The sequence below is a fragment of the Pseudozyma hubeiensis genome, assembly GCF_000403515.1.
Source record: "Pseudozyma hubeiensis SY62 DNA, scaffold: PHS4, whole genome shotgun sequence".
Classification (NCBI taxonomy): domain Eukaryota; kingdom Fungi; phylum Basidiomycota; class Ustilaginomycetes; order Ustilaginales; family Ustilaginaceae; genus Pseudozyma; species Pseudozyma hubeiensis.
In genome coordinates, this window is record NW_012133786.1 from 117,374 (window position 1) to 144,900 (window position 27,527).

General features: G+C 56.7%; 13 protein-coding genes and 1 non-coding gene across 14 annotated transcripts; 6 read left to right on the forward strand and 8 right to left on the reverse strand.

Moving 5' to 3' along the window:
• Window positions 1-10: 10 nt before the first annotated feature.
• Window positions 11-1,762, reverse strand: PHSY_000138 (hypothetical protein; the record flags this gene model as incomplete). Its single annotated transcript, XM_012330781.1, has 1 exon — window positions 11-1,762. One exon carries the CDS (start codon window positions 1,760-1,762, stop codon window positions 11-13), a length of 1,752 nt encoding a protein of 583 aa, XP_012186171.1.
• A 540-nt stretch (window positions 1,763-2,302) lies between these two features.
• PHSY_000139 (hypothetical protein) lies at window positions 2,303-2,947 on the reverse strand (the record flags this gene model as incomplete). The annotated part of the gene is made up of 1 exon (XM_012330782.1): window positions 2,303-2,947. One exon carries the CDS (start codon window positions 2,945-2,947, stop codon window positions 2,303-2,305), a length of 645 nt encoding a protein of 214 aa, XP_012186172.1.
• A 248-nt stretch (window positions 2,948-3,195) lies between these two features.
• On the forward strand, window positions 3,196-3,658 carry PHSY_000140 (dihydroneopterin aldolase domain protein; the record flags this gene model as incomplete). Its single annotated transcript, XM_012330783.1, has 3 exons — window positions 3,196-3,219; window positions 3,299-3,472; window positions 3,557-3,658. 3 exons carry the CDS (start codon window positions 3,196-3,198, stop codon window positions 3,656-3,658), a joined length of 300 nt encoding a protein of 99 aa, XP_012186173.1.
• A 211-nt stretch (window positions 3,659-3,869) lies between these two features.
• Window positions 3,870-5,117, reverse strand: PHSY_000141 (3-hydroxyisobutyrate dehydrogenase, mitochondrial precursor; the record flags this gene model as incomplete). The annotated part of the gene is made up of 2 exons (XM_012330784.1): window positions 3,870-4,754; window positions 4,953-5,117. 2 exons carry the CDS (start codon window positions 5,115-5,117, stop codon window positions 3,870-3,872), a joined length of 1,050 nt encoding a protein of 349 aa, XP_012186174.1.
• A 354-nt stretch (window positions 5,118-5,471) lies between these two features.
• Window positions 5,472-7,184, reverse strand: PHSY_000142 (hypothetical protein; the record flags this gene model as incomplete). Its single annotated transcript, XM_012330785.1, has 1 exon — window positions 5,472-7,184. One exon carries the CDS (start codon window positions 7,182-7,184, stop codon window positions 5,472-5,474), a length of 1,713 nt encoding a protein of 570 aa, XP_012186175.1.
• An 819-nt stretch (window positions 7,185-8,003) lies between these two features.
• Window positions 8,004-8,855, reverse strand: PHSY_000143 (hypothetical protein; the record flags this gene model as incomplete). Its single annotated transcript, XM_012330786.1, has 1 exon — window positions 8,004-8,855. The coding sequence occupies one exon, from the start codon at window positions 8,853-8,855 to the stop codon at window positions 8,004-8,006; it is 852 nt and encodes a 283-aa protein (XP_012186176.1).
• A 1,716-nt stretch (window positions 8,856-10,571) lies between these two features.
• PHSY_000144 (hypothetical protein) lies at window positions 10,572-12,842 on the forward strand (the record flags this gene model as incomplete). Its single annotated transcript, XM_012330787.1, has 1 exon — window positions 10,572-12,842. One exon carries the CDS (start codon window positions 10,572-10,574, stop codon window positions 12,840-12,842), a length of 2,271 nt encoding a protein of 756 aa, XP_012186177.1.
• Window positions 12,843-13,640: 798 nt separating this feature from the next.
• Window positions 13,641-16,712, forward strand: PHSY_000145 (transcription factor; the record flags this gene model as incomplete). Its single annotated transcript, XM_012330788.1, has 1 exon — window positions 13,641-16,712. One exon carries the CDS (start codon window positions 13,641-13,643, stop codon window positions 16,710-16,712), a length of 3,072 nt encoding a protein of 1,023 aa, XP_012186178.1.
• A 150-nt stretch (window positions 16,713-16,862) lies between these two features.
• Window positions 16,863-17,422, reverse strand: PHSY_000146 (hypothetical protein; the record flags this gene model as incomplete). The annotated part of the gene is made up of 2 exons (XM_012330789.1): window positions 16,863-16,988; window positions 17,066-17,422. 2 exons carry the CDS (start codon window positions 17,420-17,422, stop codon window positions 16,863-16,865), a joined length of 483 nt encoding a protein of 160 aa, XP_012186179.1.
• Window positions 17,423-18,363: 941 nt separating this feature from the next.
• On the reverse strand, window positions 18,364-18,868 carry PHSY_000147 (hypothetical protein; the record flags this gene model as incomplete). The annotated part of the gene is made up of 2 exons (XM_012330790.1): window positions 18,364-18,611; window positions 18,706-18,868. 2 exons carry the CDS (start codon window positions 18,866-18,868, stop codon window positions 18,364-18,366), a joined length of 411 nt encoding a protein of 136 aa, XP_012186180.1.
• A 576-nt stretch (window positions 18,869-19,444) lies between these two features.
• On the forward strand, window positions 19,445-19,547 carry PHSY_007573. Its single transcript has one exon. It is a non-coding gene; the product is annotated as a tRNA-Cys (tRNA).
• Window positions 19,548-20,998: 1,451 nt separating this feature from the next.
• Window positions 20,999-21,586, forward strand: PHSY_000148 (hypothetical protein; the record flags this gene model as incomplete). Its single annotated transcript, XM_012330791.1, has 1 exon — window positions 20,999-21,586. One exon carries the CDS (start codon window positions 20,999-21,001, stop codon window positions 21,584-21,586), a length of 588 nt encoding a protein of 195 aa, XP_012186181.1.
• Window positions 21,587-21,879: 293 nt separating this feature from the next.
• On the reverse strand, window positions 21,880-23,292 carry PHSY_000149 (hypothetical protein; the record flags this gene model as incomplete). Its single annotated transcript, XM_012330792.1, has 1 exon — window positions 21,880-23,292. The coding sequence occupies one exon, from the start codon at window positions 23,290-23,292 to the stop codon at window positions 21,880-21,882; it is 1,413 nt and encodes a 470-aa protein (XP_012186182.1).
• A 1,271-nt stretch (window positions 23,293-24,563) lies between these two features.
• On the forward strand, window positions 24,564-27,476 carry PHSY_000150 (hypothetical protein; the record flags this gene model as incomplete). Its single annotated transcript, XM_012330793.1, has 1 exon — window positions 24,564-27,476. One exon carries the CDS (start codon window positions 24,564-24,566, stop codon window positions 27,474-27,476), a length of 2,913 nt encoding a protein of 970 aa, XP_012186183.1.
• Window positions 27,477-27,527: the final 51 nt, after the last annotated feature.

Consider the following 27,527-nt stretch of genomic DNA (forward strand, 5'->3'; position numbering starts at 1 on the left):
AAAGAAAAGTCTAGGTGGAAGCTTTGTGGTTCAGCCTCTTGATGCGAAGCGGCATGCCAGCGGTCGTAGTGCCATCGGAGGTTTCGGCTCTTGGTCTGACGATGAGAGCCTGTTGCTGTTTGACCGTCACTCCCGGTTCTGGGAGCAGCTCGAAGCGAGCTAGCAACGAGATGATGATGATCTTCATCTCGGTGAGAGCGAATTTGGCACCGATGCAGCTCTTGGGCCCGCCTACGAAGGAGTATGTGAGGTAAGGGGGGAGTTTTGCGTCCGCGTGGGTAGAGGGAAGGTGGGAGAAACGGTCTGGGTTGAAGGAGTCCGAGTCGGGGCCGAAGAGGGCGGGGTTGGCGTTGACGGTCTTGATGCCGATGGTGAGGCGCGTGCCGGCGGTAATGGGGAGGGAGGAGACAGTCTGGCCGGTGGAGAGGGTGAGTGGGGTCATGAGGGGCAGCACGCAGTCGGTGGTCGCCTGACGGTCGTTACCGGGTACGGGTGGGCAGAGGCGGAGCGTCTCGGCGAGGATGAAGTCGAGGTACTGGAGGGTGGGGGACCAGATGTCGTCGTACGACAGGAGAGAAGGGGTGAAGTCCTCGAGCGTGAGGTTGTGACGTTCTGAAAGAGTTGTCGAGATGACGTCGCGTAGTTTCGTTTGCACTTCGGGATGCTGAGCGAGGAAGTAGAGCGCCCAAGAGGTGGTTACGCTGCTAGTCTCGTAGCCTGCAAACATGAACGTCTGGATCTGACCGGCAATCTCTTTGTCCGTCATCCTGGCGCCCTTGTCCGCGTCGAGGTTGCTCTTGATCAAGAGCGAAAGCAGATCCTTCTTGTCGCCCAGATCCTCCCCCTCCTTCTCAACGCTCTCCTTTGCCTCCCTGACGATCTGCATCGAGATCCTATCCATCACCGTGTTCACCTTGGCGATCCTCCGATTCGCTTCCGACAAGGGCCACGTCGATGCCTTCGGATAAAGCAGCGCACTCAAGCCCAAATGGATCGCTCTAGCAGGCCCGAAATCGATCGCAGCCTGATTGACCGCGTTGAAAGCGCTGCTCAACTCCGACCCATCCCTGCCCTTCTCCAACGCTCGACACGGATACCCAAACCCAGCCTCTCCGATGATATCCAGCATCGTACAGTCCAAAAACTCTCCGAAATCCACACTCTCCTTCCCCTCCGTAGCAATCTTGTCACACATCCTCTCTGCGTACTTAGCAAAGATCGGAGTCAACCCCTTGATGTGAGCAGGCGTAAAGGCGGGAGCCATGAGCTTGCGCTGCTTTCGATGCGCATCGCCGAAGCGCGCCACAATACCGTTGCCGACGATGAACTTGATGACGGTGGTGCGGAGCAGATCGGACTGAAACTTGTCGACATCAGAGAGGATGTAGTTGAGAGCGAAGGGATCGGAGATGAAGATGGTCTCGCCGCCGAAGGGTTCGGGGAAGACGAAGATGGAGGCGTCGAGGGATCGGGTGTAGTGCTTGCATACTTCGCCAGGACCGGAGACGGTGACGGGCTCGGATGTGGAGGGGTCGGTGTAGGTGAGACCTTTGGCTTCGACGAGACGCTGACCGAGGATGTACGAGGCTCGTTCTGGGCGGGGCAGGTGGCGGTAAGGTGACGGGAACAGGATGGGTTTGAGCGTGAGTTTGTAGGTGATGTAGAGGACGAAAAGGGTGAACAAGGATGTGAAAGGGCGCTGTTGGATCCACAATAGAAGGTCGAAATTGTCGAGTAGCCGATTGGAAGTGGTCGTCGCCATGTTGGCGTTGGCAAGGTGGAAGGGAAGGGGTGGTGGTCAGGAAGGAGGAGAATGAGGACACTCGAGCGTCTTACTCCACATCACACAGCATGGCATGATCTTGAGCCTGACACACACACATTTATCAATTCCACTCTTCGCTCCGACACGCCAGACAAGTCCCGCGGAATTCACTCCTTTCTTCGTTTGTGCAACAGTGGGATCTTCTCAAGCCAAGACCGTTGCCCTTTTTCGCGTACCTTCATTGTCACTCGATCAGCACATCTTTTGAGCTCAGTGTTGTTATGTGCGGTGCGGTGCTAAGACTCGGGATTTGGACTCTATTGATTGACATGGCAGAGCGAACCAGATGCTCTGCTGCTGGTGGGTATTAATGATGCACGTCAGCCGGGGCCCCCCTGAGTGAGAATGCAGCTACGGCTTGATGGCTCGGATGATGTGCAGGTGTTCTCCACCGGCCCGCCTTGCCAATACAACCTGTCAGCACGGTCATGTCGTCCAATATTCGAAAGCGGTATCAATGGTATGTTAGTCGACACTTCAAGTATGCAGCACCTTTTGCGCATATCGACTACTTACCTCTGCATTCAGACCTTGCGCTGTCAACCTCTTGACCAGCCCTGCTGGATCGTTCTGCTTGATCGCTACCAAGTAGAATCTTCCTTGGCTTGCAAGCACATCTCTGATCACATGTCCATCAATCAGCTCATCTACCAACCTCGTTCCTGTCGCTCCTCCAGCCCAAGACCCTTCGATTCGAGCTCTGCCCTGTGCCATCATCTCTTCCTCTTCCTCTGTCGGCACATATGGTGGGTTGAACAGCAACACGTCCACTTTTCCTTCCAGCCTGGATCCTAGTCCTGATAGCAACGACGTCCTGACAGCCTCGACGTGTACACCGTTCGCTTTTCCTGTTGCTCGGGTACACGTGTTGGCGTGCGGATTGAGATCTATCGCTACAAATTCCGCTGAAGCTGAGCCGAGAATCTGCGAGAGGAATGTAGTGACGATACCGCTACCCGAGCCGATCTCGACGCATATAGGTGCTCTGTGTGAAAAGGTGGCGGTAAGGGAAGAGGCGTCGGCTTCGAGTGCGTCGAGGAGGATGAAGCTGTCTTCTGCTGGCTCGTAGACGCTGCGGAAATCTTGCTTCGTCAGATGTGACAGCGATGGTGTTGGAATCATCGACGAGTTGGTTCTTGAGGAGAGAGTCCTCGCTGTGATGATGCAGAGTCAGAGCACTATAAGAGATGATATGATATGATGAAAGGCACTGCGAGAGGTACCAGTATGAAGTTAGCCAGGGTCCATCAAGAAGAAATGCGGCCTTCGGGCGGTCGCGAACCGAAATCCGAATTGCAATTCCACGACATGTTGCGCTCGTCATCTTCACCTCTCACACTCCATCACCTCTCTCAGACACACCGCACAACATGGCCGCCAAACCACAGGCAGAGGTAGGTTGCTCATCGTATCCACTCTCTTCTCACCCCTGCTCGCCGTTCTGACATTCTTTGTCCTTCATCACCTCAACAGGTCATCCAGGAATGGGCCGACTTTGACTCGGCAGGATACAGCTTCGAACGAGGGCGCATGGAGAAGACCGTTCAGTCCCTCTGCTTTGGCGACAACGCAGCCACTGTGCCAGCGCACGTTGCGGCAGGACCGTCTCAGGGTCAGAAGCTGAAGAAGGACGACGTCGACTTCATTGTAAGTGTTTCTCTTCCTGCCTTACGTTCAACGTTCGAGTGTTCAGCTGACGGTTTTGACTGGATCTTTTGCATGTCGCGATAGGTGGCCGAACTGTTGGTGTCACGGCAGACTGCGGAAGCAACACTGGCAAAGTACAACGGCGACATGGAAAAGGCGCTCACAGAGCTTGTTTCGGGGCAATAGCTGATCTGGTCAGACAACGAATCTCAAACTAACATCTGCAGCGCTTGACCGCTCAACACTCGCACGCCTTGGATGTGACGCCTTTCTCCGCACAATAGCGGATACCAATGATCGAACGAAGGAGACTCAGTCCAAACACACTCGACCGGAGCCTCTGAGCAAACAAGATATGCGCTACAGACATTCATTTCGTCCTCTCGAGAGCCTCTCCCTACTTGGTCCCGTTCAGCGCATCATAGCACCTGATCACCGTACTATCATCCATCAGCTTCTGGCCTCTCCCCACACCCGCCACGAACATCTGATGAGCCGCGACACTCAGTGGCAATGCTGCGCCCACCTCTCTCCCCGCCTCACCCACGATGCCCAGATCCTTGACAAAGATCTGCGTCATGCTGTGAATCTCGGGCTCCCCCTGCAGCATCCTCGGACCTCGATCCTTGAGCATCCACGAGCTCGCCGCCGAGCCCGAGACGATCTCGAGCGCCTTTTCGGCGTCGATGCCCATCTTTTTGGCGAGAGCGAGCGCTTCGGCGGCTGCGGCGACGTGAATCCCGCAGAGAACCTGGTTGACGGCTTTCATGCTGTTTCCCTTGCCGACCTCTTCGCCCATGTGGTGGAGTTTGTCGCCCATGGCGCGGAGGACGGGCAGCGAGTGGGTGTAGGACGAGGTGGGACAGCCGACCATGATCGTAAGCGTGCCGTTGGTGGATCCGGAGACTCCGCCGGAAACGGGTGCGTCGACGAGAGAGATATCGGATCGTGCGGACTTGATGTCGCGTTCAAGAAGTGCAACTGAGCCAGGGGAGCAGGTCGCCATGAGGATCACGTGTGCGTTGGGTGCGAGCACCGAGAGCGCCGTAGCAGAGTCGGGAGTGGGCGGTGTCAGGAGAATAGTTCGTGCTTGAGCATCGTTGACAACCATCAGGACGAGAAAGTCTCGATCTTGAGCTGCTTCGACCACCGACTTTGCTCCGGAGCCCGCAGGCGCGAGAGAGGAGGTAGCAGTGACGAACGACTGAACGGCCTCAGCTCGAAGATCGAAGGCGGTCGTATCGAATCCTGCTTTGGCCACGTTGAGCGCCATGGGTCCGCCCTGTTTCGGATTGATTCGAGGAAGAGGTGTCATGTCAGCTTTATACATTCTCTCAGCATCTCTCTTCTTACTCGAGAACGGAGAAGGCCTGCGACTGCAAACGTCATTCTTGCTACATCGCCGTCTCCGCCATCATGCAGGTTTCTGTCGTCCAGAACCGCTCTCCACCTTCATGCGCCGAAGAGGAACTGAACTTACCATGCTACCCAGGCCAATAAAGCCGACTTTGCCCTTGTTAGTCGTCATGATGCTCTGTCTTGCTCTTTCGTCTACGGTGTCTGGCGTGATGGAAGACGGGAAGACAAAGGCGCGGACACTCACATACTGTTGACCCCTTCTGGAAGCGAAACCCGGACCGGACATCGACACAACCTCTCTCGTTCGCACCTTGCACCCGTTCCACAAGCCCGAGAAATTCACCGAAACCGACATCCACATCGCCCCGCAGTCATACACGCTGTGACGTCGATGCAACGCTGGGCCGTCACCGGTTTAGCGAGGAGCACCGGCAACAAAAGAAAGGAAAGCAATATTGAAATCGGCGTGGGGGGAGGAAATCGCGGAGAACCGGAAAAATGGTCAAGTCGCCGGCCGCAGTGTGGGGTTGGAGGACAATCTTTCCGAGCCGCAGGATGGCACAGCTCTGGCAGAATGGACAGCTTGCATATATGACACCGCTCTGCCTGTGTAAATACATTGGAGCAGCTGGGCTGAGCTTCAGATGATGTCTGGTCTTGATTCAGGACCGGCTGCAGGCGCAACAGGGATCGGATCGGATTTGAAGCCGTTGTCCGGCTTGTCAGGAGCTGCTGCTGGAGCCTCAGGATTGACAGGCTGTCCCGCAGCAGCAGGTAGAGTGCTATCAGCTGGAGCCCCAGACTTGTCATCGACCCCTGGCTGGACATGATCATCGTGCTGGTCGGCGCCGGCACCCTTCCCTCCCATCTCGGCATCCGAGGCACCAGTCTGCTCCGTTTCTGGTCCCTGAGCCTCACCCTGCACCGGTGCACCACTTCCATCCGCCGCGGTCGTCGTCACATGCTTCCCACTCGGCACCGTCACCCTATCGATCACCCACACCCTCCCCTCCTCCTCCATCCTCGGCATCCCACTCGTTCTCGCCCCACCCGAACAGCTCTGCAGCCTATCAAACCCTACCTCCGGTTTATCGAACTTGATCGTAACATTCTCGTACACCTGTTCGCTCAACGGCCAAATGCAGTTCTTGCACTCCTGCGTAATGACAAAGCTGTTCATCACCTGATCCCCTGCCGATCTGAGGTAGCTGACCATCATACCGTTGGTCCACGCTTCCTGCGTTCTAAATCCGGCCTGTGTGCGGTAGACTATGGTCATCGGAGTGTCGATGGGGTAGAAGACAGGCATGTTGCTACCCATACACATGTGGTCGTTGGTGTTGTACCGAAAATCGCTGTACTCGGCGGAGTAGATGCAGAGACCTTGCCGAGGGTTGGCTGCACAGCCGTCGCCGTAAAAGATGACGGTTTGGATGAGATCGGCGTGGTTTGAGGGATCGTAGTTGGAGATGCCGGCCCAGAAGAACATGGCGGAAGGTTGAGAGTCGGGTTTGTGAAGCAGGGTGTAGTTATTGACTATGTCGCGCTCTTGAGCTTCGAGCGCGGCGAGTCGCTCCGAGTAGGCGGGGAGCGCACAGCCGACACTGCTCAGGGACGAGCCGAACGAGCCGTAGCGCGCGCGGTAGGTGAGAACGTCGATCAAGGGGGTGTGGTAGGATGAGTCGAGCACGGGTCCGGTGCGTGGCTTGTGATGACCGCCTGGCTTTCTGGCGGGAGGGTTGACAGCGGGATTGGGATGGGGTGGCGTATGATGAGCGGGAGGATTGTTTTCAGGATGGAATGCAGGATTGGATTTGGGAGGAGCCTGATGAGGGGGAAGATTCACGGCGGCGGGATTGGCGTTTGGAGGAGCTTGATGAGCTGGAGGATCGACCGCAGAGTTTCCAACAGGATTAGCATTGAGAGGAGCCTGATGAGCAGCCGGAGGGGCTGGAGGTGTCTGTCGACGGCGAAGCTTGCTCGCGTCCGCCTTGGCAGCATTCTTAGCTGCCGGAACGTTGACGTGCGAGAACCAGGTGGATGGAGGAGCTTGACCGGTGCGAAACTGAAAAGTGACTTCCACAATGTTGTTAATGGTGGGATCCCATCGACAGCCAGCGCCAAAGACGCTTTTGTTTGCTTCCTGGTTAGCTTGCTCTTCGCTATCAGAGGTGGATGCGGAATAGGCCTTCGGTGGTGATTGCTTATTGTCGGCAGTTCCCGGCGCGGGCGGCGAGCCGCTAGCTGGGCTAATCGGCGGTGCTGCGTCGGAAGCTGCCTGTCCTTCAGGAGCAACGGCTGTCGCAGTGATCGCTGATGACAGCAGTGTTACCAGAAGCTTCGTCAGTAGCATGACGTTTGAGGCGTTCCGCTCTAGATCCAAAGCGGTAAGGATGATGTGTGAAGACGATCGTACTCAGCGTTGCTCGAGGGAGATGCTCCAGACATGCTCTACAGCAGCACCACCACCACCAAAAGGACCCATTTCATCTTGCAGGTGTGCAATTTGAGTATGTCTGATTCGCAACAGACCCACTCGTCCCTCGAGCGGCAACATGGATTGTCTGAGCGCTACGAAAAGATGGCAAGGTGGGTCGACATGGGACAAATGAACTCTGCAACTAGACATTGCTGCACTTTTCAGCTTCATAAGAGCACCACGTGCAAACTCGAAAGATGAAGGGTGGGGAATGTACGTGTACTGAGAGACAAGCCGGGAATGCCAGCACCTCCTTGCGCGTATCAAGCGAGCAAGTGGGCGATCCGCGGCCTCGACAAAGACACTGATTGTGACATTGATGCAGTTGCGAGAATACATTTGGTGACATGCTTTACGAGAAAGGTGGTGACACGAGAACTCCGTTGCGATGACTTAAAAGCCGAAAGAAGACCCGACGAAAAGGTGGGAAAGAGAGGAGTGAAAGGGAACAGGGGAAGAAACGCTTGGAGTCTACTACCGGTGTCTAGATTCCTGTAAGAAAGAGACGCGAACGATCGCGTAGCTTTCTGTAAACGCGTCGCCGTGCATCAAGGAATGGCAGAAGAAAGCCGAGGAACCAGTCCTTGGCGTCTTCCGTTCCGACGCGCAACCGTAGATGGTCCTGCTGACATCAGCCTGACCAGCAGACTTCTGGAGGACCGATCACGAGCGCGTATCGATGCCTTGCTGATTTCAGTAGGACATGGGGTATCCATTCTTGATGCTGATCTGATTACCGGTGAAGCAGCCCTTGATGTGCTCCATCCAACGAGCCGCATCGGGATCAGCGTAGCTGCCCGTGGGGACTCCCTGGACCTTGGTGTACAGGTTCATGTTGAGGTCTACCGAAGTCCATTCGTTAGCATCGCCGAAGTAGGCCTTGAACATGCCGCCGGGACCCTGAACCCAGACCTCGCGACCGCACCAGTCAGCAATCATCTGCCTCCAGAGGGTTTCGTTCGAGTAATAAGTGACCGAAGTGCCGGATCCGTAGGCCTTGGACAGATCTGCGAGGGGCAGCGCGAGGATAGGCGAGGTCTTGTCAAAGTTGACACCGCACCAGGTGGTGGTGGCCTCGCCCTTCCAGTTGGGCTGGAAAGCAGTGGCGGTGAGGTCGAAGCAGTTGCCCCACGGGCTCTTGGGGGGAGCCTGACCGGCCAGCGAGGAAAGGGACGTGCTGGAAGAGGTCGACGATGAGGTGGAGGAGGAAGCAGAGGCGGTCTTGGATGCCGAAGCGGTGGAATGGGCAGAGGTGGACGACGACTTCGAAGAGGTGACTTTGGCAGCGGCTTGGACGGGCGTCTGGACGCTCGCCTTGGTGGTGGTGGTGGACTTGCGAGTGCTAGAGGTGGTTTTGCGAGTGCTGCTCTTCTTTTTGGTGCTGCGTTTTCCACAGACCGCTCTGCGTTGGGGCTTGTCGGCGCTGACGTCGGGGCGGAAGTCTTGGTGCCTGTTGCTGAGCGACTTGGCGTGCGTTTGCGGCACGCTGAAGCCCAGCGTGCTGAGCACAGCAATCGACGCGACAGCGAAGGAAGTGAATCGCATCGTCGTAGGTAGAAAATGGGCTGGGAAAGTCCTGCTTTCTAATTCGAGAGGAGATGAAGACGTGCGTTGGGAGGTCCTGACCTCGTTGAATGCGACGTGTGAGAAGAGGAGAGTGCGAGAAGACGGAGGGATCAAAACGGAACAAGCGTGGAACCAGCCACGACTTTATAGGACGACAAGGGGACGGGACGAGGAGCGGATGTACGGGACGGAACGAGAGAGAGGAAGGATGAAAGGGAAGAGAGGGAAGAGGGGCAAAGAGGACATGGGAGGACGCCACGGATTAGGCTAGTAGACTGTGCTACAGACTGACGGTTTCACTTGCGTGAGCGGAGTCTCAACAGCGCCGTCGGCCAGCCTACTTGCACCGTCGCGGCAACGTCGAGACCTGCTGTAGCGTCATGGCTGCGCATACAGTCCCCTCGTTTTCAGTCTCGAACTTCTGGCGTGACCAGGCTTTGCCCTGTACGACGCTGCGCAACACGACTGTCCCGCCACCGCCGCCTCATCTCGTCCCCAGACGCCACTAACCAATAGGATCTTCACCCCGGCTTTGCTGTGTCATCATGAGGCGTTCGCCCACGTAGCGAGCTGCACTCCAGTTTGTGGCTGGAGCTGACAAGCGTATGAAAGGCCGACAGCTAGGCCATCGACGATGAAGTGCGAGTATCAACGGCAACGACAGTCACTGATTGCGGAGTATGCGATGGCATCGGAGGATTGTGCAAGCATATGGTGGTGCATACAACGTGGCCAGCGGAACGATGCTGCAGATTCGCGACAGCCGAGGTGTGCTGGACCCGTGAGATGAGACAGGTTCGAAGTACAGCAAGGCACAACACGACAGCGTTTGTCTTGTCGCCCTGCCTCGCTGCAGCATTTTCCATCGACTTTTTCCGGAAAGGGGAGAGGCGCGAGAGAAATAGAATTGCAGCCACGGCGTCAGTGTCTCCTTGTGTCAAAGATTTCGTGGCACTTCCACACGCGGGAAACAGTCGGCGAACCCGCGTCTGGCCGTGCAGATCTCGCAGCGTCGCTCACGCGTTTCGTTTCAGGCGTCTAGATCGATCGATCGATCGTGTCCTGTCCTTTGCTTCCTTGAGCTCCTCATCCTCCGCGCCAGTTGGATCTCATTTGCTAAGCGCCATGGCTGAGTCGTGCAACGAACAATTCGACATGGATTCGTTCTCGAGATTTCGAGGGTGTGGCAGGGGCATCCGCGCCAAGACAAACCGACAGTCAGCGAGGTAGCGTGTTCATACTAGTGAAAGCAACACTGGACAAGCGAGAAGCGGTGGCGCCGTCTTGCATCCCCAACGAGGCGCCTGGCTGCAGCAGTTTCCGGCGTTCCCGTTAGGCAAAGCCGGCCGATCGAGTCGGTACGATCGGGTGTGTCCGAGGTTCGACTTCTGTATGAAATCTCGCTTGCCATTGATTTGTTAGATTGTCGGGAGTTTAGTCCAGAAAGCTGAGATCGAATCGTTGCGAGGGAAGCTTCTTTTTGCTGAGTTAGGCGCTCAGCTTCGGTAGTTGAACCGGCGGATTGCCCGTTATCAGCTGCACGCTCGGATGCCGGAATTGTCACCCGTCGCCGACGAACCTTCACCGTCATCTTCGTCCTCGTTTGATCGAGTCACTCGACCGCCAACCATCATAGCTGCTCTGCCAATCTCGAGCATCATGCTCGTGGCTTGAGGGCCCTCAATGAAAGCTACGATGGCTGACATGGCAGCCGAAACGTCTTCCGCTGCCAACGGCAAGCGGAAACTCTATGTGGCCTGCAATGCTTGTCGGTTTCGCAAAGTCAAGTGCGATCGAGAAAGCCGGTTCGAGCAAGGATATGCAGCTTGTACGAACTGCGATAGCGCCTCCATGGACTGTGTTCTGACAGTCAATCCGCCCAAGAAGCGCGTGGGCAAACGCATGCGGATGCTTCAGGAGCAACAGGACCAGCAGCAGCAACATCATCACGAGGCGTATGATCCCGCACGTGCCGCAAGCTTGTCATCATCATCATCATCATCGCAAGGCATAAACAGCTATCCGCGTGCAGCAGCCTCTAGGCCACGGCAGCCATCACCGTCGTCCTCTGTCGACCGCTCCCTCGACATGTCTCCCGGCTTTTCCAGCTTGCTCGAGGCAGTCTCACAAGAGCAAGCGGCTGCCTCTCGGGATACAGCGGCCTCGATAACGACCGCAACTGGCGAACCTACTGATCGGTCCGCCGTCACAGGTCTGACTCCTTTCGTCAACGATGCCCAACCTTCGGGCTCCATCATTCAGAACGGCATGTTCGCCGCTTTTGGTTCCGGCAGCACAGACGCCCTGCGCTTCTCGAATGGCCACCTGCAAATCACCGAGAATCATGGAACCATTCATTCGGTCGCAGAAGAGACCACACAGTCTCTTGGCTCCGGGACACCAGCCACCACAGGAATCACGCCAAATTCGCTTGCCGCTTCCTCGGATCAGTCATCACCGGAAGTCATCGCATCGAACGCCGCGTTCTTCAGCTCAGCCGTCATGGACCCCTCTTCATCTCGAGACAGCCGCCTGAAAGCGCGCAATCCGTTCGACAAGCCATCTGTGAGAAATGGTGCCAATCAAGTCGGCTTTGTGGGGGGTCTGCTAGGCATAGCCTCGCTCGACAAGAACATGCTCGACGTTTGCGTCAAATCGTACTTTGATTCCATGGGTCAGTGCATTGGATTCATCCGTCCCGAGTGGTTTTGGCCCCGTTACAACGCATTATTCTATCGATACAGCGGCTTCGCTCTCGGCGACGAAGCTGATTCGAACGAGCAGCCACTTTCAGAGCTGCTGTTGATCGCTGTGGCTTGCCGTGGTGCTGGTGCAAGCCAGTTTGCCAATCGCTTCGAACTCCAGACCGATCTTCACCAGCACTACTGCAGACTCATCAAGGATCGCGATCGTCTGGTTCGAGATGGCTTTGACGCCTTGGAATCCGTCATCTTGATGGTGGAGCACGCAGATGGTATACCCAAACCCCTGCCGGACGCCATGTCGGTGCAAGGCGTCTTTGATGTCGACGTCGTCTCGCACGAAGGCATGATACGACTCATGAAGAAGCTCGAACTGCAGCTGCAGAAGCCATTCGGTACTCCACTTGAAGGACGCGATGCGATCCGGCAGAGGATATTGTTCTGGACCATCTACGTGTACGATGCCATTCGGTCCGAAGCAGGCCGCACGCTACCACTCATACATCCGGACGACGTCAGTTTGCCGCGCACGCTTCCTACGATCGTGGGCGATCCGGCTCGGCTCATCTTTCGCGACCACTTTGTCGAGCTGGCCAACATCTGCCGTGACGTGGCGTACAGGATACAAAGCCCACGCGTACAAAGCTCTGGCATCGATCCTCGCGATGTCCTCTTGATCCTCGACGAGCTCAAGGCGTGGCACGACAAGCTCGGACCATTCTTTTCATGGGACTGGAACGACATGCTGCACATCACGGGTCCCTCGGACCCGGAAGACCAAACGCGACGAACTTTCCTTATCTTCCTGTTCCTGGGACAGTGGCTCACGTTGGAGTATGCGGTGGAGGAGATAGGCTTTGCGTCCGACTGCGATCCTACCCTCAAGGAAGAGGTGATCCGACGGCTGGAACGTGAGGTGGATACGACACTCGATCGGCAGGTGCTGGTCTGCGATCACGGGACGCTGTTCGGCATCATCCGCCTGCATCCGGGCATGATGCAGTCGTGGACCACCACGTGGGCCTCGTGGTGCATTAGAAGGATGCAGATCAACATCGCCAAGGAGAACCAAGGCAGGCTGGCCAGCGCCAAGGCGGATCAAGCATTTCAGCGACACCAAGCCGCGGTGCTGTGCTTCATCAATGCTGCGGCTAGCTGCGATACCGCACCGCATACGCCGACGACGGTGCAGGATCTGATGAATGCGCTCCGCAAGGTCACCGAGGCCAGACGGTTGGCCAAGCTCACATTTGACAGCGTTTGATCTGGCAAGCATGCTTGTCGACCGCTGGCCGGAGGAACAAGACCCAAAATCGATACTCTATACCCGTACCAAGTCCCTTTGTGAATGCATACTTAGACAGAGCTATTTTGTGAGATCGACAAAGAACTTGCCGTGCAGTTGAATATTTACAGTCAAATGATTCAAACGGATTTTGTATCAGACAGAGCCACACGAATACAACTTGAGCTAGAACTTTGCTCGAATTTGTATGCGAACCGCTTCTCCGGCTTGAGTGTTACCTTCCGGACTGGTCGGCTGATCCGTCTTCTCGGAGCGCTTCTTCGCACGGGTCTCTGGCCTCGTATCTGCCTCGGGCACATTCAGAGAGCTCGACGACTCAGCCACCCCACACCCGCGGTCGATCGGCTCACTGGCCGAGTAAGGAAAGAGCGAGAAAGGCAAATGTATGGCAGTGGCGCGGTGGAAAGCTCTGCTGAAGAGAGAGTGGGAGCCAATCGAGCAGAATGTGAGCGAAGAGGTGTTGGTCTCTCTGCGGGGGGAAAGACCGATCAGCGACCGACATGGAACTGAGTGCGCGGGCCATCTCTGATTCGTTGGCGTTCCTTCTTCCAACATTGGAGATGCCACTTCACTCCGCCCGCTAGTTCCTTCTCCTTTACCACATCATCTCGTCCCGTCCTGATACTTGCGCCCACATTCCTTCATCGTTCTTTCTTCTGAATCAACTTCTTCGCATACATTCACATTCAAGGCATCCAATCCATCTTTCTCAGCATACGCAATCGCCTTCAATCGCAGCATCAGCATCTAGTCACCATGTCGTTCGCAGCAGCATCAGCAGCCACCGCAGCATCACCTCCTGCCAGTGCAGTTCCTTCGTCTGTCAATGGAGCAGCTTCCGCTGGCAGCACGGCAGCATCAGCTTCGGCTGGTGTGCCTGCCCTCAAAAGTGCCATCGTTCGCAGCGTCCTCAGTGGTGACACCATCGTCATCCGGCCCAAGGGCGTCAACATCCCAGGCAAGGAAGAGACTGTCCACATCGCTGGGATCGCCGCTCCTCGTCTCGGCTCTCGCGACCGTGACGACGATCCTCAGGCTTTCCCCTCTCGCGAGTATCTTCGCGTCCTAACCGTGGGTCGCGAGATTCGATACCGCATCGAGTATACCGTCCCTGCTCCAGCAGCGGTACCCGGAAGCACCGTCGCTCAGCCTCGCCAATTTGCTCACGTCTTTTTGCCGCCCAAGTCCCCCGGCTTGCCCGACACCAATGTAGCGCATGAGATCCTCGCTGCCGGCTGGGCCAAAGTGCACGACTCGGTCGCCCGTCGCAGCGACGAGACCGACGACGGCAGCTGGAAGCAAAAGCTGCGCGCCGTCCAGGACGAGGCCACCGCTGCTGGCGTCGGTCTTTGGGGTCCGGACGATCTGCTCAAGGTTTATCACTCGATGCCGGAAGACACTGCAGCCTTCCTCGCAGAGTGGAAGGGCAAACCGATCGAATCCATCGTCGAACAGGTGCGTGACGGCAGCATGCTTCGTGTCCGTCTGCTCCTTTCGTCTACGCACCAGCAGATGATCAACCTCAGCTTGGCCGGCATCAAGGCACCTCGCGTCACCGGCGGCGGTGGCGCCAGCCCCACCGACGCAAGCGAGCCTTTCGGGGAAGAGGCAAAGTTCTTTGTCGAAAGCCGTCTCCTGCAGCGCAACATCAAGGTCACCCTGCTCTCGGTACCTCAGCCCGTCGCAACTCCGACTCCCTTTGCCAGCACTGCATCGGCCGCACCGACCCCAGCGCAGCCTTCGGCGAGCGTCTTGATCGGCCTCGCTATCCACCCAGTCGGCGACATTGCCCAGTTCTTGCTCGCAGCCGGCCTGGCTCGATGCGTCGACTGGCACGCTGGTATGCTTGCTTCGTACGGCGGCATGGAAAAGTACCGTCAGTCAGAGCGAACCGCCAAAGAGAAGCGTCTAAATTACTGGCAGTCCTACTCGGCCCCTGCCTCTTCGTCCACCACCTTGGCCAGTCAGCCTGTCGCGGCACGCACCTTTGATGCCGTCGTCTCGCGCATCATCTCTGGCGACACCATACAGGTCCGCAAGACTGGAAGCGATGGCAAGCTCGGCCCCGAGAAGCGCATCCAATTCGCATCGTTGCGTCAGCCACAGGCCAAGGACGCCAAGCAGGCTGGCTACGCAGCAGAAGCACGAGAGTTTCTCCGCAAGCGCCTCGTTGGAAAGACGGTCTCGGTGCAGATGGATTACATCAAGCCCAAGGAGGGCGACTTTGACGAGCGGGAGTATGCGACGGTCAAGCAGGGCAACAAGGATGCCGACATTGGACTTTTGCTCATCTCGCGCGGCCTCGCCACTGTGCAGAGGCACCGTCGTGACGACGAGGACCGCTCGCCCGACTTTGATCGTCTCATGGAAGCAGAGGCCAAGGCCATCGCCGAAGCAAAGGGTATTCATTCCGGTAAGGAGCTTCCCGCACCACGCATGGGCGATGCCTCTGAGACAGCCTCGAAAGCCAACACCTTCCTTCCCGGTCTCAAGCGTGCAGGTCGCCTCACCGCCGTGGTCGACTTCGTCGCTTCCGCATCTCGTTTCAAGCTCATCGTTCCACGCGAAAACGTCCGACTCACCTTTGTACTGGCAGGCATCCGTGCGCCCAAGACGGCCCGCAACTCTTCCGAGAAGGACGAGCCGTTTGGTCGCGAGGGACTCGACTTTTCCACCATGCGCGCCCTCCAACGCGATGTCGAGATCGAGGTGTTCAGCACGGACAAGGTGGGAGGATTCATCGGCGCGCTCTATCTCAACAAGACCGACAACTCGGCCGTTTCGCTCGTCGAGACCGGTCTCGCGACCGTTCATGGGTACAGCGCCGAGGCGACGCCTTTCTACAAGTCGCTGATCGACGCCGAGGAGAGGGCCAAGTCGGGCAAGCTGGGTGTATGGCACGATTATGACGCTGCAGCGGCCGAGGCGGAATATGTCGAGGCTGACGGTGCACCGAGTGCCGTCGTCAGGGGTGCTGGTCCAGGCACCGGTGCTGCTCGCAGTGCGGGCGGGTCGGCATGGGGAGGCGCTGCGAACGGCAGTAGCGCTGCGGGTGCCGGTGCTACTCCTGCGCCGGCCAGGACTGAGTACGTCGACTGCATCATCTCGGATGTGCGTGGCTCGTCTGGACCCGACGATCCGTTCGGGTTCAGTCTGCAGGTGCTCAATGACCAGATCCAAGAGCTCGAGACGCTCATGGAGGAGTTCTCGCTACACCACAAGTCGCCCGTTGCATCCGGTCCCACGAGCTTCATCCCACGTGTCGGCGATCTCGTTTCAGCCAAATTCAGCCAAGACGGAGCGTGGTACCGCGCCATCATCCGCAAAGTCTCTCCCGGACTCAAGGAAGCACAGGTGTCGTTCATCGACTACGGCAACAAGGAGAGTGTCAAGTTCAAGGATCTTCGACCGCTGGACGCGGCTCGATTCGGACGCACTCGTCTTCCTGCCCAGGCGCGCGATGCGAGGCTCTCGTTCGTTCGACTGTACGACGGCAAGCAGGCCGAGTACGTGGAGGAGGCTCTGGACAGGTTCCGTGCGATTGCGGCAGAGGGTCGAAAGATGATCGCCAACATCGACTATACGGAGCCGGGGACGAACGTGGTTCATGTCAGTTTGTACGATCCGGAGAGCCCGGGGATCGGACAGAGTCCAGAACAGGGTTGCATCAATTACGAGCTGGCCAAGGAGGGGTATGCGCTGTTGGATGAGAAGGTGAGGTACTGGAAGAGCTACCCGCTGATGACAAAGGCGTTGAAGAGCGGGTTGGAGGAGGCGAGGAGCAGGCACCGCGGATGCTTTGAGTATGGTGATCCGACGGAGGACTGATGCGGCACGATGCAGCACAAAAGCATTCATTCAATAAGAACGAAACACAAGACATTGCAGCATGCTTGATGGCAAGGTGTGAAGCAGAGATTGTGGAAACAGTGTGCCATTCGAGCTGATTACAGACGTGACATTGGATTGGGAGATGATTTACCATCGGCGGTAGGGCAAGAACTTGCCGTTGAGGGTGATTTTGACTCTGTCCTCGTTCTGCTTGCCCTTGACCTTTTCGACATGACCTTCAAAGTCGATTGCCGACATGATGCCGTCTCCGAACTGTATCATAAGGCAAAAAGTCAGTATCATGCATCATCGCTTATCATCTTTCGTCAGGGGAGGGCTTTCATGCATACCTTTTCGTGGATCATGTGTTTGAGCGGGTAGCCGTACACGACGAGCACCTCGTACAATCGGTACAGAACCGGATCCTGCGGCGGAAATTCGCCGAGACCGCGGTGGGGGAAAAAGTCGGGACCAAAGGCGTCATCGAGGTACTGCTGCTGCAGGTTGAGCGCAGCCGAAAGCTTGGTTACGTCGGCCTCGTCGGGTTTGGCTTGGCCGTAGAAGATTCCGGCAACGTACCACTCGTCGCGGTCCATCTTGGCGGCGATGTCGGCGAAGGTCATCTTGGATTTCTTCTTGGCATCGTGGAGAGCGGTGAAGATGGGTGGGAGCGTGGAGAGGATCGTGGGCGTTCCTGATGTCGACATTGTGGAGGCTGGGATTGAAGGAACGAAGCGGAGAAGCTAGAGGGACAAAGTGTGTGTTATGTGGATGCTTGCTGGAGCTGGCTGTGCGAGAGAATTGAGCGATGGTGGTCCAAGACGAAGGACGACAAGGCTCGAGACGGAGGGTTATATACCATCCCGCAGCTGCTGACCAGATGTGGCTCGTCAAGCTCCTTATCTTGAACCGCCCCATGGTCCAAGCGCCTGTCTGCACACTCATCGCTCACTCATCTGCCCACAAACAATATACTTGCGCCTTTCGAGCAAGCTTCCATCTGACACACACTTCGAACAAGGGCGCTTCTTCTACCAAAATTGCAACCCCGCACAGATCAACTTGCAGGAAGCGCGATTTTGATTGCCGAGACATCCCTTATCTCTTGCGCACCTCACAGGCCTTGATTTCGAAGCTAAACAGCGTCTTTCCCCGAGATCTGCTTCTCTATCTTCAGAAGCTCGTTCTTGGCAGACGCCGTTCACCGCCCCCGGTGCGTTCGGCTGTAAGCTCGACCAAAAGCCGAATCTGCCAAGGATTGCTCCTTCCTTCCGCTCTTGAATGGACAGGCGACGGCCTAAACGAGGTTTTTGGGTTGGCATTTGGTTCGGCGAATGGTATTTCTTATCTCGCATGGGGCTGGAGGATGCGTGCAGGACGCGGTGATGGTCCGCCTTTCGCCGTCTCCACCAGCCTGCAACGGTGGAGAATCAGATGATCCTTTGGTTGCATCATCGAGGGTTGTTCACGATCCGCGCCCATCACAGTCCTGGTCTTGGCATCTTTCTTTCCTGACGATCACAAAGATAACAGCTCCACAAGCCATCGGAGTGAAAGCCGAAATGCAACAAACAAATCCACCTCCCCCCAAAGCAAGAGCGACCTCATGTAAAAGCGAACATGCTGGTTTCCCACAACCGGGTGATATCTATTGAGGTCTACCATCGACAGCAGGGATACCCTCTACCAGAGGCTCCCAGTCTTTCTTGTTGCGCGTAAAGATCTGCGCCGAAGGTCCCTGGATTTCTTTTCCCCAGCCCTGGGAGCGAGCAAAGACGCCCATCTTGATGATGGCGTTGCCGGCGCGAGAGGGCGAGACGCTCTGGATGGGTGCTCCGCAGTCCGGGCAGAAGCGTCGGTAGAGCACGTTTCCGCTGTCGGCACCGTGGTCTTCGACTGTTCAGAGCGAGGTATGCAGAAAAGGAGAGGATGTCAGTAAGCGCGAGAAAGGGCCGTCTTGAGATGGAGGAAGGTGGGGGGTGGGACATACAGGCTTTGGTTTCGCCTGAGATCTGCACGTGCTCCTCAGGAACGAAGGAGACGAGCGAGAACACTGCGAGTGTTGACGACGAGTCGAAACAAGGTTGAGAAGGGTCAGTCCAGATCGCCGATTGGTTTGGGGTGAAGAAGCGCGCGGTCGGGCTGTATACCATACTTACTCGATCCAGCTGTCGTCTGGCAATGACTGCCTCATCAGAATCGCGACATCGATCGAGCGGTTTGAGTCCAGCAAAGCTGCGGTGTCAGCATCCCATTACCCAGGACAATGCACAGCCAACGACCCGACTTACGTGCATCGACAAATCACTGGCTTGAGCGGCAACCCTGCATCCTGAACAGTCACCTCGACTTTACCGCAGAGACACGATCCGGTGAGAGGCATGATTCTAGCCTAGCTTTTGGCGTTTTCGTATAGGGCAACGAGCGGGTGAATGTGATGGTGTGTGACGGTTGGGAACGATGTCGTCCGACACTTTGTCTCGAGCACAGAATTTTGCCTTGCTAGTGCAGCGTCTACACCATCCTTCTTCGCCCGTAAGCATGACCTCCCCGCACAGGCTGACTTCTCCCTCCGGGATTTCATCAGCAGACTTCGCCGAAGAATGCGTAAATACATCGCAGCAACAGGGTCGTGCGTCATGCCGCACTGTCCGACACGCTGAAGCTCATGTCATTTCTGTCACTTCCCATATATAAACGCTACTTTTGAGCAGGTGAGACATACGACCGTGGGAGAGGCTTAGTGGTTTGGCGTGAGATTGCAACGTATCTGTGAACAGAGCGGCGCCCTAGAATATCTTGAGGTCGTGGGTTCGATTCCCACCTTCCACTTCACTTTTTAGTGTTGGCTCGCTTTTTGATCACAGCCTTAACAGTTCCGCTCCATTGGTCTGATCCAGCGAGTCTCGGCAGTTCAAATTGCAACCACAGTGAGGTCGACGAACGGCGCGACGGGTCAAGCTACTTCTACATCATGTGTGCGCTGCACACCGTGGTCAGCGTGAGATCCACGCTGGGTGGATCGCTTGCCCTCGCTGGGAGAAAGCTCTCATGGGCATCGGCTAAGGAGGATGGAGATGTTGGCGGGGAAGGCACCCAAAGGTCTGGAATTTCGCATGGCAGACAACGACGGCGAAAGGGGGGTCAGCTCGCCTAAATGGCCGCCCAAAAAGCAGAGGGGCGAGGTGGGCAACGAGGGGATCTTTCCATGTGCCGCTCGTTGCGTGGGCTTTGCTGGCTTTCTGACACCTGCCGGCGGCGGCGGTGGTGGTGGTGGTGGTGGCTGCTGCTTCGACAGGTAGAAGCCGGGATCGCAGCTACATATGACACGATATCCGGGGTCGACTAGACGCAAACTCGATGAATGGCAGCTGGTTGTGGGGCACGGACGAAGGCAAGGAACACAGGGCGCTACAAAGATCGTTAGGCTACGCAGCCGAAATGAGCCCACTGTCCACGCCCTTCTCACTGTGTGTTGCATCTCGAGCTTAGCGAGCAAAGAGTTGCAGCGCGGTTGAAAGGCAGACGCCTCGCTTCTTCCCGACACTGCAGTTGCACACTGCATGCCATCGCGTAGCAAATTCGAATGTCGAGCGCCGTGAGGCTGCTCCGTGAAATGTCAGACGCCGGGCATTCCTCCTGTCGCGCCAATCCCCCGGGTTTCTTGCTAATTTAACTCCAAAGTTTGACCCGCTTTCCGCGCCTCTCTTTCTGCAGCACTGCAGCGGCAGCAGACTGCGATTTGAGAGCCCATATGCATCACTGATGATCGTGGACAAACACTCACAAATTCCCGCTGGGGAATGAGCACAACGTCAGAAAACGTCAATTGCCTTTTCCATACTCCGCTCGATACCGTGTGAGACTTCCTTCTTGATCTCGATCACGATCTTCCCGTATCTTCGCTGGCTTTTGCTTCGTCGACGTTGACCTGCATCACCTCCTCGGACCTTCGACTCCTTGATACATCGCTTTTCCGGCTCGGACGGACACTAGTTGACTCGCACAGCGTTCAAACACAAAACCACGACAACGGATCTCACCTTGCTTTTTTGGAATCTCTGACTACTGTATCGCCACCACTTTCGACATACTCCCAGCGACTCCGATCTCGGTTCTTCCTCTGAAGTCCATCTTCTCATTCATTTATCCCGCATAATCACTTGGGCGTCGACGCTAGCACGGACCTTTCGCAAGCCCTAATCTGATTTGCTGTAGTCAGTGGAGCATCTTCCAAATCATCGCATCAGCCCACCTATCCCTTCATACATCTTTCTCCCACCATGAAGTTCACTCCCCTTGCACTCATCGCAGCCTTGCTCGTCGCGGCGACCAGCGTCAACTCGCAACTGGTCGACGATCCATCCTCGTCGCTCCTCGAACGATCGCTCGACCCGTCCCTCCTCTCTTCCGAGGTCATCCTGGAAGCACGTCAAGCCTCTTCCTCGAACGCCACCACGACGTCGTCCGCCGCCGAACCCTCCGGATCCGCCGCACTCGGCGGCGACGCCACCATCACCGAACCCTCCTGCTCCATGACCAACCACCTCTCCCAGAACCAGCAAGCTTCCTGGGGTAACGGTTTCATCAACACGTGCTGCAGCTTCAACCAGGGCGTCACCTGCTGGTACCGCAGACAGGACGACGTCTCCCCGCAGCAGGAGTGCGAGATTCCCACCTGCGAAGAGCTGGCTTCGGACGACAGGTCAAAGTGGGTCGGGTTTGTGCCGTTGAACTCGACGAATGGGTCCGGAAAATGGGGGAATACGTTTTTGAGTTTGGGCATGTTGAGTCCCGCGGCGGCGATGGTGCCGATGATGGGTGCGGTGGTGGCGGTAGCGATGGTGGTGGTGACCATGGTGACGGTGTAAAGAGGGGGATGACGTTGGACCGCTCACTTTTGGAGCCTGGGACCGACATCTTTACCGCTTCGACGACGCACACACACTCCTTTTTTCCGCTTTGGATCATCAGACCCGCTTGGGTTCGCTTTGTATCGCTATTCTCGTTCTGCTTATCGACTGTCTACTCTGCTTTCATTTGTTTTCTCACACCTCGGAAATGGAATCATCTTTTCTATCTCGCAGTCGATCGTGGGTCAAACGTGTGCTCTGGTTGCAGTGTGAGTGGGCATCGGAAGTACCGATCAATCGCCTCGGCAAGCTCAGAACGAATCGGCGTCGCTCTGTTCGGATGCACTTTCGACATCGATAAACTCGCCATCGCTGCCTCGTTCCCTCTGCAGACCACTTCCGTTTGCTGCGCTGGACTTTTTCTTCCTGGCCCCGCCTCCTGAAGCGCCGTTGGTACCGTTAGTCGATGAGTGGGTTACGCGCGTGACCTGCACATCGTCGTCTTCGTCATCTTCATCGGCGTCGTCATCGTCCTCGTCATCGTCATCTTCCGCGTCATCATCGTCGTCGTCGTCGTCAGCCTCATCGTCGTCGTCGGATACCGTGTGAGTCTTGCGCCGAGTGGAAAGATTGGTGTCGGAGTCGTCAGAGTCATCTGCCACGATGAAAGTTTTGGGTTTGGACGTGGATGCCGATGCGGAAGAGGTGGATGCGGCTCGGACAGGGATCTTGATCTTGGTGCGCGAAGCGGGTGTTTGTGACGAAGTGGCCGTGGCCAGCGCAACATCGTCATCGTCATCGTCGTCGTCGTCGTCATCCGAGATCTCTCCTTCTTCTCCATTCGAGTCGGCGGCAGATGCATCGTGGTATTGGTCACCGCCATCGTCGTCGTCATCGTCGACGAATCGCTTGCGCTTCTTGGAAGATGCTGCGTTCTTGCTCCTTGCCGAGGCATCGACTTTGGACGTCGAGCCGTTGTTGTTCGGATTGAGAGGTGAGCCGCTGATGACGGTGGAGCTGCTGAGGCCGGAGGGTGCAAACGTCTGCGACGAATAGGATCGATTCAGACCACCGGCTACACTGTCCGACGGGGGAGGTGTGGGAGAGCTTGTCTTGAGGCGTTTGTTCACCCTTGCGTTGGCTAGTGTGCTTGCTGTAAGCGGACTGCTAGCACGCTTTGTGCCGTTCTTGTTGACGACGTTGCCGTTCTTGCGTTTGGAGAAGCTGTCATCGTCGAGATCGCTGCTGTACCTCGGCGTGCCTGCTGCACTTTGCCTGCTAGAACTGGTTAGGACACTGGTGGCAGCTTTGGCGTTTCTGGCGGCACCCTTCCTGCCACCTTTGCTTCCCATCCCCATGCATTTCGCCAAGTGTGTCGCGTATCGGTTGGAGCTGACCTGCCTGGAGCAGACGAGACATTCAAAGAGCGGGTTGTTCGAGTAGTAGTCGGGTTTGTGCGAAGCGGAGGTTGAGGAGCCTGGAGCGGGTGTGCCCGAGCGAGACGGGGTAGACGTGTCCGAGGTGGCTGCAAAGCTGGGGTTGGACGAGGACGAGGAAGGCTGTGCAGCAGGGTTGTGCGCCTGACATCGTACGCCGCAGAGATGGCAGATGGAGCGGGCGCGTTTGATCTTTGCGTGTGTGTGGATGGCTGTATCGAGAACGATCTCGCGGAGGAATGAGTCGAGGAATTTGGCGGCAAGAAGCGCCTTTGGATCGCTGGACATGGTGTGATGCCTTCCATGCGATGTGCGAGTTTGCGAAGAGGTCGGAAGAACGGATAGATGGTGCTAGCATCACGGGCTGTCGAGGTGGTTGGACCCTTCAACCAAGCAGACACAGACCGCACGCACATGTGGAGTCGTGCGAGTTGACCGCGAGAAAATTACATGTCTGAGGCTACAGCGGTGTAACACCCGAATGACTTGAGAAACTAAGCATCCGGTGTCCACCTCGATCTTATTCTGCGTATCCGTCCGAGTGTTGAATGGCGAATGCGAGTGAGCAATGCCATGGGACGGCGAGCAAGATGCAGCCGAGCCAACGTGGAATGCTGCATAGCCGGCATCAGCCTGTGTGCATGGCGTCAAATTTGATGGTGCGGAGACCAGGTCGGTCCATACGCTCCAGAATTCATGTGCGGAATGGCAAACATGGAACGACCGGCCATGGCGCTCAAAAAGAAACCTTAATTTCAGAACCAGCCCAGATTGCCGCCTGGCTTTTTGATTTCTATGCTATCCCGGCACACGCTCGGCGATGGAGCAACGCTTTCGATTGCCGTTCATCCGTGCCGCAGTGTCTGAGATAAGCTCTGCATTTCAGTGTGGACTGATGGGCAGAGGGTCGATTGCGACAGAAGATGACATTTCGAGTGTGTGTACAGTACAGTTGCCATCTTCCAAATTGATGCTGCAACGAGTGCCAAGAGAGCCAAAAAGGGTTCTCGTGCATGGCCTGCAGAGAGGAAGAAAAGCAAGAGATGCATGATACCGTGCCATGTCCATGTCCATGTCCAGTCCTGTGCTGTGCTGTACCTGGGCCACACGTCAAAGGGAATCAATTAGTTGAGCCGTGGCAGAAAGCTGCGTGGGATCGACGTGATTTTTGCGGAGAAACAATTGGAGGCGCAGCTGGTACGTACATATGATTCATCATGCTCTTCCTTTTTCTCTGTCACTCTCTTTCTCTTCGTCTCCATCACTGTCGCCGATCCTCATCACTCGGGCTCTACTGTCAGACGCAGTCACTCGCCAGTCTCGGCCAAGCCGAAGTTGCCTTGTTCGACATTCTTGTCTTCCTCCCACCATCACAACCTCCGGAAAAGCGACGCCGACTTGCCCTGTTCCAATCATGGACGACCCACCTTCATCCCTCTAGCACGTCAATAGAGAGCTCGGTCCTCAAAGGCAACCCGCACAGGCTCGCTCTATCTGCTCCGTGCTCCATATCCTCAACTGTGTCCGCTTGACACCCCCCTTGGGAAAGCGTCACAGACATGTCGCCTCCCGCGAGCGTCACCATCACCCAACTGGAACCCGTCGTCTTCCTTCGCGGCCAGTCTTCCTCCGGAGAAGATGCTCGCGGCCGACGTCGTCCCGTCAACATCGATGCACCTCCCTCCCAGCTGCGTGCCCTTGTCACGCTCTACCTTCCCAAGCCATCCAAAATCAAGGAAATCGCCGTCTCTCTCAAGGGGACCGCCAAGACCGACTGGCCAGAAGGAATCGGTCCCAATCGAGTAGAGCTCGTTGAGGAAATGACCATCTTTCACCACGTCATCAACCTCTACAACGCTAAGCAAGACAAGGCAAACCTGATTGCATCCCGTCCTCGAAGCAATTCCGTCGGTCCTGGTATTGGCCTCCAAGACGACGTCGATTGGGACTACGCCGCCGCAACAGCAAGCACAAACGCTGCAGCTGCACCCTCGCCGCCATCCGCGTTCGCGGGCAGCTCGCGGCAAGCCAGTGGCTCCACTCGCCGAGAGAATGACCGTCCCAAAAGCTCCAACGCCAATGGTGCCAGCGGAGGTAGCAACCTGGCTCGTCAAATCGCCGGCGCTGCCGCCAAGGCTGGCACCGCCATGATCCCTCCCACCTTGCGTCCAGATATGGGTCTTGCCAAGGCCAAAGATCCGTCATCGTCCAGCTCCTCGCGCAGTCGACCGCCGCTTCAGCGTACTGGGTCCGGGAATACTTCCTGGGCAGCCTATGCTACAAGTCCCGACTCCAATTCAGCCACACCCGCCACCTCGCCGTCTGCTCCTCTTTCGTCGCGCGCCGCTCCAAATTCCTCTTCAACTGGCTCGCCATTGCTTTTCTCAAGCCCACCTACTTCCTTCTTTGATCGTCGCGAGCCGTCTCCTGCTCAACACCAGGACCTCTCGAGATGGCACGAATACTTCGAGTCTCAGGGGCACGAGCGACCTCCCCTTTACGCACCTCGCTCAGCCCCTTTGCAAGGTTACGATGCATGGCCGACCGAGGTTCCTCCCGAGTCACCATCAGCTGTCGAGAATGTACCGGCAACGACCGACTCCAGTGGCTCCACAGCAATCAGTGTACCTTCCAGCTCGGCAGCGAGCACAGCTGCAACACCGAAGGGTCCAACCGCTGCCAACCTTGTCGACGATGGCACAGCCCTCAACGCACAGGGTCAGTCGCCCCCTCGATCCGCGACCATTTCAGCATCAGCCACCTCGCCTCCTCTTAACAGGAGTATCCTCCATGCTCAATCTTCAAGCACACCACGTGCCAAGGACCAGACTGTTCGATTTGATCCACAATCTCGCATCGACAGCGCGTCTAGCAGCACCGCCAACGGCGCTTCATCCCGAACGAGCGGTAACAGAAGCGCGCCTTCGAGCCGTCGCAACTCTGTCGAGCTCCAAGACAATCAGTCCAGAAATAGCAAGAACAAGCCAAACAGCAAATCGAGCAACGACAACAAGACCAAAAAGCCTGGTCTCAAGACGCTTATCAACGGCTTGCTCAAGGAGCCCACTGCTGACAGCAAAGCCAATCACGAAGACGCAGTCCAGTCAGACTCGAAGGAGTTCAAGAAGGGAACTTATACCTATCCTATCTGCATCTCGTTGCCCTCCAATCTTCCTCCTACGCTTCATGCCGATTTTGGCTTCAACCGCTACGTGCTTCGTGCCAATGTAGTTCGTGCAGGTGCATTGACACCCAACCTCGTCGCAGAGCGCGAGATCAACCTCATCCACGCACCGGACGAGGATGCACTCGAAGAGACCGATTCGATCGTCGTCGAACGATGTTGGGAGGACTTGCTCTCCTACATGGTCGTCTTCAGCGGCAAGAGCTTTCCCATTGGTCAACAGATTCCGCTGTGGCTCAAGTTTGTGCCTCTAGGCAAGGTCAAGATCTATCGCATCGTTGCTACGCTCGAAGAACGCACCGACTACTTTGCCAAAGGAAGGCGTGTGGCGCGACACGAAGTGCCCCGAAAGTGGACGCTCATGAAGGTCGCCCACGCCTCGCAGACGGAACCCATCCTGCCGATTCTGTCGGACTCAACGGATGTGCTGGACAGCAGTCCGCTGGCACCCATGGCTCGTGCGGCAGCTGGTGAGCACGACGATTCGGATGGACTAACCTCGATCTTGGATCCGACAGGCCCATGGGAGCTGGCCACTGAACTCAACATCCCTGCCTGCGGTACGACCAGAATCAATCTGAGTACCAACCACTCCAAATCGAATATTGCTGTCCATCATTTGGTGAGGCTTGCAATCCGAGTTGGCAGATCGGATGGCGACTGGGAGGTGTGGAACGACAATGTCGGCACGTCTAGCTCGGCGGCCAAGAACACGCCTCAGCTCTACGATATCATCATCGAAGCGCCCATCACGCTCACATCGTCCCACACGGCTACCGAGTGGACAGCTTTGCCCAACTACTGGAGCTTGCCTGCAGAGCCTGTCGACCAGGATGCTGCCGACCGCAGTGCCGAGATGGACACCCCTTTGCGACCGGCGATGCCGTCGCCTGTGTTGACGAGCAGGACGGGCTTGGTAGGGCAGCACGCGAGCCAAGCAGGCCCAGTTGCGGCACCTTTGCGCTCGCCAACGGGTGCCAATGGAAGTCCGATCAGCGTCTCGCCTCCCATGTCACGCAACCCTACCCAATTGTCGCGGAGGTGGCTCGCGCTTAGCGCAGATCACATCAGCAGAGACGGCAACAGTACGGGTCCGGCGAACGCTGTCGGCGCATCAGCTGCTGCACCTCCGCCAGCCTATCGACCCAACGCAAGGACAGGAGAGACCACCGTGGCATCTACGAGCATGAGCCGATCTCCTTCCGAGCTGCAAGGTGCCACTCTCAACGGCGAACCTGCTCAAACATCCTGTGATGCCAATGCATACAGTGTCGGCATGGCGCATTGATTGCTGAACCAGCACGGACAGAGAGTGTGCATCCCTGTTCAAAACTCACCT